This window comes from Osmerus eperlanus, chromosome 5, assembly GCF_963692335.1.
Source record: "Osmerus eperlanus chromosome 5, fOsmEpe2.1, whole genome shotgun sequence".
NCBI classification, from domain to species: Eukaryota; Metazoa; Chordata; class Actinopteri; order Osmeriformes; family Osmeridae; genus Osmerus; species Osmerus eperlanus.
Window position 1 is genome coordinate 2,407,634 of NC_085022.1, and position 12,582 is coordinate 2,420,215.

At 50.6% G+C, this 12,582-nt stretch overlaps 2 protein-coding genes across 2 annotated transcripts in view; one reads left to right on the forward strand and one right to left on the reverse strand.

Annotated features, from left to right (window-relative positions):
* Positions 1-12,582, forward strand: part of LOC134020774 (E3 ubiquitin-protein ligase AMFR-like) — a 343,986-nt gene that overhangs the window by 316,879 nt on the left and 14,525 nt on the right. The gene's annotated exons all lie outside the window — the stretch shown is intronic.
* The window catches only part of mon2 (MON2 homolog, regulator of endosome-to-Golgi trafficking), a 30,072-nt gene that overhangs the window by 1,007 nt on the left and 16,483 nt on the right, over positions 1-12,582 (reverse strand). Inside the window, 15 exon segments of the mRNA XM_062461035.1 lie at positions 233-315; positions 1,007-1,214; positions 2,021-2,144; positions 2,260-2,320; positions 2,443-2,633; positions 3,604-3,732; positions 4,352-4,369; positions 6,475-6,618; positions 7,041-7,684; positions 8,023-8,221; positions 8,726-9,019; positions 9,167-9,329; positions 9,926-10,101; positions 10,203-10,313; positions 11,344-11,445. Of these exon segments, the coding sequence (XP_062317019.1) occupies positions 233-315; positions 1,007-1,214; positions 2,021-2,144; positions 2,260-2,320; positions 2,443-2,633; positions 3,604-3,732; positions 4,352-4,369; positions 6,475-6,618; positions 7,041-7,684; positions 8,023-8,221; positions 8,726-9,019; positions 9,167-9,329; positions 9,926-10,101; positions 10,203-10,313; positions 11,344-11,445 (2,647 nt within the window).

Here is a 12,582-nt window from a genome sequence, read left to right on the forward strand (position 1 = left end):
ATGTTCTGTCTCTCTGGTAATTTCTCAATCTAATATAGCCTTTCACCTTGCAGTAGGGCATGCGTATGAATATATTTACAGAAATTAAGATTCATCCCCCAAAAATCCCCTTCTATTAACTACAAAACATGGACAGGTGCAATATATACAGTAAAATGTTATTGTGGATCTGCTTTTTACAGTCGGTTCACCTTCTCTGAAGTTTGACACAAGTCTGTCAGTCCACACTCACCATTCTCTGGCTGGGTCTTTTTAAGTGAGTCCATCAAAGTGCTGATAGCTTTCAAGACAAAGATGATCTCCGTCACTTGTTGTCTGGAAGAAAAATGAAAAAAACTAAATTTTACGTGCCATTTGTCTGACGTGAAGAACCGTTCAGGGGATCAAAAAAAGTAAGCACAAAGTGAGTAACTATCTGGAACCATCCTTTACTCTACAACAAACCAATAGTGAGTCAAACATGTAAAAACAAGACAAAAAAAAAGGCTTTGAAATACATGTATTTATTTTTTAGGAGGCTTGGTTTCAGCCAAACGGGAATGGAGCAGGAACACAGGGAGAAACCAAAACAACACAACAGCCACGTGTCTGAAGGATGCAGAATGCTGTATTAACCTGAGCAGATGAGCATCAAGCTTCACCCATTGCCCACTATGGAAGATAGTGAAAAAACTTGTTACACTAAGTCTGCATGGTACACAGACACACAGACACACAGACACACAGACACACAGACACACAGACACACAGACACACAGACACACAGACACACAGACACACACACACACACACACACACACACACACACACACACACACACACACACACACACACACACACACAGCAAGGGGGCCACACAGGGAAAAGAGAGAGAGAAGGGGGGAAGAGGAAAAAAGACAGAAGCACAGAATGCTTCAACTCATATACTGATCTGTGTACACACACCCTCTGCCTTGTGGGGGCTTGGTGTGTGTGGCTGTGTGTGTGTGTGTGACGGAGGCCTCACCTGGGGAGAGGGCAGCGCCCGCTCAGCCTCTCGTCCTCCACGTAGCGCTGCAGCACGTCCTGGGCCCGGCGCAGCAGCACGGACAGCGCCAGGCGGGAGATGTAGCCCTCCTGGGGCGTGGTCGCCCTGTTGCTGAAGGAGAACTGCAGCAGGGTCTCGAAGCACACCTTGGAGAAGTCCTCTCTCATCCGCACGTCCAGCTCTGCCTCTGTGGGCCGGGGAGAGACGGGGGAGAGACGGCTGGGTCAGGTGCACCAACTCAGGGGAGTCGGTTTGCTTTCAAATGTGGGTGGGATAGTTAAAAAAAATTGCAGCGGTTTTCTTGATAATAAAGGGGGACAGGTTTGCCGTTTTGCAGGTTCACGTGAGAGTAAGGGCTATCCCCATTCTCGTTTTGATCGAGGGGTAGGGCTAAGGGGAAGGGGTACTTACTCCTTAAAACCAAGTATTTTCGGGAGCTTACTGGAAACCAAGGGGTACCCCGAATACACTGCAACCGGCAACAATGACGCCCACATCACAGGGAGTCCCATGAATGTATTTTCGGCTTAAATAATTGATTAAAAACTTTGTGCTCTACACAGTCCTGTACATATACAGTACCAGTCAAAAGTTTGGACACATTTTCCCTGTATATTTGCAACCATGTTCTTAATTGAAACGTAGAGGCGAGGCTTGCATTAACATACGACCGAAAGGACTAGTATGTTGCAACTCGGTTGAGGGACAAGGGCTAGGGGTACACGAAGGGGACGGAGTAAGACAGAGAAATGGGATTCGGCCAATGACATGCAGAAATGTGTAACACAACAACTATAACTTCTCGATAACAGTAGCTAGTTGATTAATGTATGGTGAACAAAAATAATAACACGAAAATGTATTCATCTAATAAGTAATCTGAATTCCTCAAGTGTCCACAGTATGAGATCTGTATTGCAGTTTGTGTGTCACAGATGTGTGCAGAACACCAAGGTCCACCTTCACAAGTGACAGTCAACCTCCTGTGTTTACCTGTGAATGAGGAGGACTGGGAGTGAATGGAACCCTTATTGAGCATGGCCATGATCTGACCAACAAAGTCTTTGGGGATAAAGTTGGCGAAGGGCAGGATCTCTGAGCTGATCAACTGGACCACCTGGAAAACAGGGAACAAGGGACGTGATTGGATGGCTTGGAGGCAAAATGGATGTGATTGGATGGCTTGGAGGCAAATTGAGAGATTTGTCAGTTTGGTGAATAAGGATTTTTACCTCTACGTCAATGGCTTCGTTCTTCTGGAATTCCTGGATGGACAAATTATCGGGAGGTGTGCTGAAATAACAAAACACAAACTCACTAAGCTAAATTCAGCACCTACCAAATCCCTTTACCAACTCCTCAAAGGTGCCTTACAGAACAGGCAAAACAAGAAAAGCCTAAATTCTTACACGTACCTTTTGGTAAAGAGGAAGTCTTCAAAGGCGTTGGCGAGTTCTGGCCACATGGTGTCGAACTTCCCTGACGGAGCATGCTGGCGGGCCACGGGCAGGCCCACGAACAGCACCTTGAGCAGGGAGGACACGGCCAGCTTCCAGGTGCTCTCCGACGGACACGCATATTTCAGGCCCAGAGGCATCCGTAAGGTCTACAGCGAAAGAGGGGTTGGTTCTTATATTATATAAATATATAATATATTTATTTTTGTCCTGTTTCATGCTTTATTAGATCTCAAGTGACGTGTGACAAGAAAGGCAGAGGGGCAGGATTGCTTCCTTATAACTGTTTTCAGGTATGTTGCTGTGTGTATGTCAGAGGGGATTTAAACCACGATTCCAACTAAGACCTTCTGAGGAAGAAGAACCATGTCCTCCATCAGCTGGTCTGCTCTGCTGATGCTACAGTAAGGTTGTTTTGTCTTTTGGTGGTAAAGCATATATGCTAGTGCACATTGGCTTTAGTTAATGGATAAGAAGCTATTATAAGTCTTCATGAAATGGATCCAAAAATTCTTCTGAAACCTTGTGTCCACTTTGTCACAGCCAAACTGCCCTGAACTGGAACTATTTCTGAATAGAATACCCCCAAAATCATACAAACAATGCATCAATCAGTCTTCATGTATAAAACACTGGTTGCTATTGAGCCATTGATTTCAGTGCTTTGTTTTCTATCCGAACCTCAGAAAAAAACAAGCCAAGGAGTGAAAACAAGAAAACAAGACTGCCTTTGTGACTACGCTTTCCAAATCACGACCCCAGATGGTCTCCCCAAGGTTGCTGTTTTACGAGCATGACCTCCTTTCTCTCGAGAAATAGAGAGAGAGAGAGAGAGGGAGCAGGGTTTGGTAGAATCCACAGAGAAACCTCTTATCCGTTCTACTCGCTGCGTCCCCCTGTAATGGAGACCGCTTTCATAAGAAAACAGGAACGATGATTATAGGCGTTGAGCAACAACTTGCATGTGTCACCCACTCCAACGCGGCCTATGGGGAAGCACCTGACAGCTTTTCAGAGGTTTACTGTGAGAAGCGTGGCTTGTTTGGCTTAGAAAGGGAACCGGCGTGGTGTTGACGCATCCACGGGGCGATCAGCACAGACACGTCGACGAGGGCGTACCTTGATGATGTTCTGCAGGACTTTCTCGTTGATGACGGCTTTGTGGCACGCCGTCTTGTGGTACAGTTCCACGACCGCCTCCAGGGAGCGCTCAGCGAAGGGGACATAATTTAAGGCAACCCATTCTGCCTGTAAGCAGGAAGACAGAGGGAGGGAGAGAGAGGGAGGGAGGGAAAGAGATAAAGAGAGAGCAAGAGAGATAAAAGGAGAGAGAGAAAGAGAGTGGGGTTAACTCTGGTTGCAACCCATCATCCAACCAGAACCACTAAAACGACCAAAACACAATTAAAGGCACACTCTGTGTAAACAAACAGAAAATGGCTTGGGCCTGCCAGGACGAACACATCCCCAGGTCTTCATCTAGGCACTAAAAGCCTCCATTTCTTGTTTCCCAAATCAAAAAGACCTGAGAGCGGACACAAAACCTACAGAGTGCACCTTTAAGATGGACAACAAAACACCACAAGCAAACACGAACGGCAAAGACGCCAAGAAAGACGAAAAACAAAATGGAGTCCACGGGTACACAAGACGAAGCATGACCACTGGTTAGAGGCAGGCGGGGGGGGGGGGGGGGGGGGGAGTAGGAAATTCACTGTGGGAGTGAGTGATGGAGATGAGACAGGAGGGCCTACCATGCGGTGAAGTGCTTCATCTCTACTGAGGTGCAGCGGCTTCACCGTTTAGCACAGCGTAGGAGAGGTGGGAGTTACCGATTAGAAGGGGAGCGGAAGAGGGGGGAACTCACCGGTGCAAACAGCTGGATCTAAAAAGTCGACCCAGCGAGTGGTACCAAGAAACGAGGGAAAGAACGAGAAAAGATGCAGATTAACTTCTGTCTGAGGCCGTGTCAATTTAGCTACTGGCTCACTGACTGACCAGGTTAAGCTATTGACGGTAAAACTAGCATGCTAACTGTTCTGACGATTTTAGTCGGTGACCGAGGAAAAATGCAAGGGCAATGCATGGCAAGGGTTGACCACATTTATTAGTAGCCTGTTGGGATTCCTTCAACCATCAAAAACTAGCACTTGGTGGTTGAGTGAATGAAGCAGGAAGTCACAGAAAGCCTTATACATACTAAAGTAAACAGATATAGAGGCATAACACGCTTCCTTTTAACGGAACAACACAGGAGGGCATTTATGGCATGGTAGTCTTAAGGTATAGAGGCCCTAAACAGCACGGAACTGATAGTACAAAGTTCGCCAAGTGATCTCGACGCTGCAGAGAAAAGAGTCCTCAGTCTCACACACAAACTCATCCTATCACGAACTAACCTGACTGAAGCTGTGTTTAGAGAAGGTGATCAACGTCTTTCTGAGATCGTGTCAACTTGGCTACTGCTGGCTAACCGACTTAGCTACGGCCGCTATAAACTAGTAGCACGCTAACTAAATTGTCTGACAGACTGATGTGTTTTCGAGTACTTGAATTGTTAGCCTGAGCTAGCATGCCAACAGACGACGACACTAACTGATAAAATGACAGTGTTTACGTTTCAAGCCATAAGCATGTAGAGATCGTATTCATTAGCGTCGCTGTCAGCCAGCAGGGCTCTGACTATAGGCCGCCCCTGACAGCCTAAACTAGGGTGACCAGAAGCATGACCCTGAACAGGAGGACAAAGGGTCAAAAAGGAAGACAATCCCAAAAAGTTGTTGACCGGGGGGGATGGGGGCCATGAAATTAAGACAATAACATTAGTCATTTTAGTAAGTCAACAGTCTAAACTCCTGTGAGAGTGGTGATGTTTCACAGCATGAAACAATTTGGTCAGCTCAGCAGCGGTTGTTTTATCTTCCGCTGTTGTTGTGTTTGGAGCAAAAAATGATGTTAAGGAAGAGTGCCCGGCAGAACTAGCATTATCCTTGTGCTGTTCTGTAGCGGCATGCCACTCTAAAGCCCCTTTCCCCCCTACTACTCACGTCTATATCAACGAGACAGAGCTTACAGAAGGCATGATATTGATCTGTGCTGCTCTTAGTGGCAAAGTGGAGTGGAGTTCTGAACTCCACGTAGGTTTGAAAGGGGTCTTTCTTTTTGGCACTGAAGCCCACATGAGTGGTAAATTGCGACGGTGGGCAGGAAGGGTCAAAAAGGAGGACAACAGGGCGAAAAGGAGGACACGCAACAGCGGTCCGGACAAAGGGCTGGAAAACCGTACTGTCCGGACAAAATCCGGACGTCTGGTCACCCCAGCCTAAACAGCTGCTACTAGATAAGATGACTTCATCAATAGCAGCTTGGACAGCTTTGCTGAACGTGCGAAGGATATGAGCAGGGGCGTACAAACATGATTTCTGCAAACGCATCGACAAGAGTGTCGCGGAGGAAACAGATGGGACCGTGCGAAAGGCAACTGAAGAGATGAAACCCTACGCTAGACTTTACACGAGCCTGAAGAGAGACTGACACCGATACCTAGCTGCCTGCACGAGAGGACCGAGTAGAGGGATGATTGGGGGACTGAACGTTTGATGTGTTGACAGACGGCCGATGAGGAACAAGCAGGAGAGAAAGCGCTGGATGAACATCACAGAGGGAGGATGACTGCGAACAGAGGCTCTACAGAAAGGGACGACTTTGATCCAGTTGGCGTTCAGGGAACATCCACATGACATCACTGCAAACACGAGACCAGGAGAAGGTAGAGAGAGAGGAGAGAGAGGAGAGAGAGAGGGTAGAGGGCGTAGGGCGTCACAGCCTTTCAGATATTTTCGAAGCCTTTGTTTGCTCACAGGAGTGTGGATTTTAAGATACTATTCGACTCAAATATGGTAAATCACCTGCGATGTTGTGAGGGAGGGAAAGGGGGAGGGACCAAATTGAGGACCAACTAAACCCTGGTGTGTTTCCTGTCCTGGTTACCTGGTTGTATTTGGCGTTGGCCACGTGCTTGGTCTCCATGGTGCCGTACTGGGGCGGTTTGCAGGAAAACTCGACGAAGAGGAGCAGCTGCTCAAAGATGGCGGGGTACATGACCTGCAGGTTCTCGGGGCCCACACAGATGGCCTGCAGCAGGAGAGACAGACAGACACTCACTCACACCTGACACTCACCAGGGGACTGAACAGCAACTTTAACGGGCCTGTTGCGCAATCCATCTAGCGCCGAATGAGATATTGTTTAGCCTGGGGCGTCGTGGCGCCCGCTGACCAGCCCCGGAGCAGGGCACAGAAGTCGAGATCCTGACACGCCTCAGGGAGGGACAACTGGAGCTCTGCTGCTAACCGTGCTTAAAACCAGTCAGGACAGGTGATGATAGTGTTAATAGTAGTATTAGTATTATATTATTATTAGAAGTACTAGTCCTACTCCTAATACAGACCTATATAGACCTATCCTGGTACTATGTGCTAGGTTTGGGTATCTTTGCCCCCCCTGTCCAGGACGAGGACGAGGACGAGGGGGGGGGCTGGGTATCTCTACCCCACCTTCTGCAGCACGTCCAGGGCCGTGAGGACGGCCTCCTGCAGGCTGGTGAGCACCGCCTCGGTGTAGGAGGGCAGGATGAAGGGCGAGGCGTCGCTGCTGATGGGCACCGACACGGCCCCATGCAGGATCCCCCCCAGCTTCCTCAGGTCCTCCATGCTGAAGCCCCCCTTGATGTGCTGGTACAGCGCCGGGAAGATCTGCACCAGCGCCGTGAGGAAGGGCTGGCTGGGGATGAAGGCCTGCTTCTCCGCCGGCGCGCCGGGCGGCCGCGTGCTGTCCGTGCCCGTCCGGTACCACGTGTTCCACGCCGACCACCACAGCACGGAGTCCTCCAGGGCCGACTCCTCCCCAGGGGGCGGGGCTTGGAGCTCGGCGCCGTTGTAGCGCGTGAGGCGCTCGACCAGCGAGTCGGAGCGGACGAGGGGGCGGCCGGCGCCCGAGGCGCTGAGGGGGTCGATGAGGACCGGGAGGACGCCCAGCACGGCCAGGGCGTCGCAGGGCTTGTCGGAGTCTTTGACGGGCGTGACGATCTGGAGGATCTCCTGGAAGCTCTTGAGGGCAGCGAGGGAGACCTCGTTGTTCTTGCTGAGGGCGGCAGACTGGATGTGGTCCAGGAGAACCTCCCACGCCTTGAAGAAGTCTCCTGTGAGGAGACAGCCAGGAGGAGAGGGGGGAGAGGGTCAGGGAATACAATCTCACAAAGCAGTCTTAGTGGATGTATAACAATCAGACTGTGTGAAGGGATGGAATGTTCCATCATGAAAGTCTCTCTCTGGTCCTCTGAACCCCCCTGCCCTGCATGTTATAGATGTTCTCTCTATCCTGGTCCTATGAACCCCCCTGCCCTGCATGTTCATGTGCATAAAACAGGGAGACATCTGAAACATCCAGGACAGAGTCCCAGGCTGCTCTACCATCCTGAATCCCCCCCTGTACTCAATGATGAACTCCAGGCCAGGTGCCCTGGTGAGAGAGCTCCACCTAGCTGCTGGAGCAGGTATCTCCTGGTGTTGAAGATGCGGGCCACCCCTGCCAGGGTGAGCACCCAGGTCTCTGCCCACTGCTTCTCCGCCGTGTCCCGCGAGTGGTGGATGAGGATGTTCCCCCCGCCAGACTCGATCTTCTCCTTGTCGGCCGAGGTGGACGAGCTTCTCACGCAGTCTAGCAGGTGGAACAGCACCTGAAGGGTTCATCACACATGGGGTCACACAGGTTCATTACACATGGGGTCACACAGGTTCATTACACATGGGGTCACACACCTTTTGAAAACGGCAAATCTGTCTTACTTTTAATTAAGGAAATTATATTTAATTACCGCATGCTCCGTTATACAAAAAGCAGTGCTGGTGTAGGGTCCTGTGTGTGTGTGTGTGTGTGTGTGTGTGTGTGTGTGTGTGTGCTGGTGTAGGTCCTGTGTGTGTGTGCGTGTGTATGTGTGTGTGTGCTGGTGTAGGTCCTGCGTGTGCATGTGCGTGTGTGCTGGTGTAGGTCCTGTGTGTGTGTATGTGTGTGTGTGTGTGCTGGTGTAGGTCCTGCGCGTGTGTGTGTGTGTGTGCGTGCTGGTGTAGGTCCTGTGTGTGTGTGCTGGTGTAGGGTCCTGTGTGTGTGTGTGCTGGTGTAGGTCCTGTGTGTGTGTGTGTGTGCTGGTGTAGGGTCCTGTGTGTGTGTGTGTGGTCTCTACCTTCCAGACCACGATGTGCCAGGTGGGCTGCTGCAGCAGGGTGCCGTGTGCAGCGATGGTGGAGAACATGGTCTGGCCGGCGCTCTTCCTCACGGCGGGCCGAGGGTCCACGCACAGCTCCCCCAGCTTGGCGTACAGACACAGCCAGAGGCAGTCGAAGGGAGGGGCCGGGTGGAAGGGCCGGTTCAGGGCCTCTCCCCTCTCCTGGGCCTGCTTCTGCAGCGTGGCCTCCTCCCTCTCCAGGTCTTGGGTGATGGCCTCGCCCCTCTGGAAGAAGTAGTCCGAGATGTTCCACTGTGGGGGAACACACGGTCGGTCAGTCATCGCTGACCGCTGTTTGTTTTGGTGTCCCGCTTTGACGAGTTAGACTGAGTTTTAGTCCGGATAGTGGACTGGACAATGAGTGAGTAGGCGGGGAGGGGAGCGAGCTCCGGATCTCACCAGCAGGCCAATGGAGGTGAGGCTGATGTTGAGCTCCTGGTTCTGCAGGCCGAAGCTGCTAGCTACATCCACTACGATCTGGAGGCACGTGCAAGGCATGGTGGGTAGGAAGTCCGTCACCACCAACTGCAGGCACTGGAAGGCAGTTCGTATCAACGACTCTCTGGTGGGCAGACACAAAGCTCTCGTCAGACAGGGTACACTGCCACCGACAGACTGGGACTTGACGAAAACATTTTAACACCCCTGGTCACCTCTCCCCCTCTCCTACCCCTGCCCACCTCTCCATCCCTCTCCTACCCCTAGTCACCTCTCCCCCTCTCCTACCCCTGGTCACCTCTCCCCCTCTCCTACCCCTGGTCACCTCTCCCCCTCTCCTACCCCTGGTCACCTCTCCCCCTCTCCTACCCCTGGTCACCTCTCCCCCTTTCCTACCCCTGGTCACCTCTCCCCCTCTCCTACCCCTAGTCACCTCTCCCCCTCTCCTACCCCTGGTCACCTCTCCCCCTCTCCTACCCCTGGTCACCTCTCCCCCTCTCCTACCCCTAGTCACCTCTCCCCCTCTCCTACCCCTGGTCACCTCTCCCCCTCTCCTACCCCTGGTCACCTCTCCCCCTCTCCTACCCCTGGTCACCTCTCCCCCTCTCCTACCCCTGGTCACCTCTCCCCCTCTCCTACCCCTGGTCACCTCTCCCCCTCTCCTACCCCTGGTCACCTCTCCCCCTCTCCTACCCCTGGTCACCTCTCCCCCTCTCCTACCCCTGGTCGTTGCGGATGGCTCCTATGACCCCCAGGATGAGGGGCCAGCCGGGGCCCAGGCGGTCCCCCTGGCTCTGCAGGATCTGCAGCACGCTGTCCAGCTGCTTGTGGCGGATGTCAGCGTGCAGCACGTTGGACAGCTCCTTCAGCGGGTTCAGCAGCAGCAGCTGCAGCCTCTGGGGACAGAACACACACTCGTGTTTGTACCTGGGTGTGGGACAACAGGGGGTCGTGTTTGTACCTGATTATGGGACAGCGGGGGGGGTCGTGTTTGCACCTGGTTGTGGGACAGGGGGGGGTCGTGTTTGTAGGCCAGGCCAGCCTTGATGAGCGCCGTCACCGCCTCTGCACCCCACTCTCTCATCCTGGCGTTCGGGTGCTGGCAGACCTACAGGGGACATCACACGCACACACACACACACACACACACACAGATCAGACACACACACACACACACTCACAGATCAGAGACGAGACCAACACACACCAAAGAAAGGGTGAGAGAGAGAGAGACAGAAACAGAGTATGAGACAGTGAAAGAGAGGGGATGTGTATGTCGTTTCCACCAGGTGATTCATCAGCCGAGTGATCAGAGTGATTTCAGGTTTTGATTCCCCCAGCAAAATAAGTGATTTCATGAAAGTGATGGCTGGATCAAGGAAGGTGTGATGTGATCGTTAGGTCCTCGGAGCTCAGCTGGCCTGTGGCGCCGTCGACCACTTAGAAGCAACGCTAAATTCACCCAGAAGTGTTTGTGATGTCTGTGTGCCGGCCAACTTGAACATGGACCAAGTTGGAGAGAGGAGCGAATGTGTGTCCTCCGGACTTCAAATCATAGCAATGCAACACCGCTGCATAGAAAGGTTGAAAGCTGTTCCGCAAGGAGTACTGTCCATTGTATTTATTTGCAAAGCAGACATACAGTGTGTAAATCTACACATTGCAGTGTTTCATCTTGAACATGCTGGACTGAGATGCAACGAGAGAGAGAGAGAGAGAGAGAGAGAGAGAGAGAGAGAGAGAGAGAGAGAGAGAGAGAGAGAGAGGGAGGGAGGGAGGGAGGAGGGAGGGAGGGAAGGGGGGAGAAAGAGAATAATTGCGCTTACCTTCTGCAAAACACACGGGTGCAAAAGGGAGGGAGAGAAACACAACATGAAAGCACCGTTTCTCACTAACACACACCAACACACACACACACAACCACAACTAACACACACTAACCACACATCTAGTTCCACATTCAGTAGAGGACAGACTGAAGCCAGATACAGTTTTATAATGACAGCAGTGAGGAACCTCTCGCTTCCTTCCAGGTTTCCAGGGGGCGTTACCGACGGGCGCAGACCAGAATGCCTCTGGACAGGATAGAACAGGGTCTAGATGCCCAGCCAGTCAGAGGCAGGTAGCAGGGTTCGTACCTCCAGCAGGTGTCCTGTGAGCGGTCTCCACAGGATCTCTATACGGTCCATGTTCACCAGTCCCGTCTCCAGCAGCTTAGCCACGGCAAACAGAGACGGCTCCTGCATACACATACACACACACACACACACACCAAGGTTATTATAGTTTTGCATTTTTCATTAGTTGTAATTTTTATTTCCTTTTGACTCAAATTCAGTTTAGTTTTAATTAGTTTTTAATGCGGGTTTGCTATTTAGTTTATTTTTTTTAATTTTTTTAAATGCTTAGTTTTAGTGTTAGTTTTAGTCTTTTGTAATATGGGTTATTTGTCAAGTGTAGACATCCCAGTATCAATAAACATATTAATCAACGCTTCCTCCCGTTTGTGGTGTTCCTGCGTATTTACTAACCAGCAGCTATCGGTCTGCTGGTGAAAGCACTGCTGTAGTGTTCTCTGTCCTACGGTTGTCTCCGTCATGCTGCCTAGCCCTGTACCGGGGTTAGCTTCTGTTTCGGGGGAGGGGGGCTTGGCGTTACCTTATTAAGGTAAGCTAGGTTAACCTCCTTGTGCGCGCTTCTTAAATGTACTTTCAAATTCGTGGGATTTTTCCCTTTAATAAATTGTCAACATATTTCACCACCTTCCACTGCAAGGAACTTGCTTGTATGTGACACACAGTCATATTCAAAGTAATCCCAAATAGGACTCTGCCGCTTTCTTTTGACTTTCGGTACCACCGTGATGCCAGGCGAGGAGCATGGACAATGCTGTGTTCAATTTGACCTGGTATGTCGTAATTTCTGGGTTCCCAGTCGGAAATGTAAACTCTGAAAGATATTTGCTCTATGAAAGACATTGACAAAGATGAAAACTAAGGACATTTACTCTATAATTGGGTGTGCTTTGCCTTCGGCAAGGGCACAACCTTTGTTCTCTCACATATATATTATTATTATTATTCTTTTTGCCCCCCTAATTGTATTTTATTTTAGTTAGTTTTGCAACCAGACAATACCGTTTTAGTTAGTTATCGTTTTTTGTAATGCCTCGTTTTTAGTTTTATTTCAGTTAACAACAATGTTTTTTACCACCTAGCTTTCGTTATTTCATTTGTTAAGATTATAACGTTGACACACACACACTTAGAACTACTGCAACTAGACACACACACACTCAGAACTCCTGCAACCAGACACAAACACACACTCAGAACTCCAGACACACACACACACCAGACTAGTCTGCTGTCTGATGT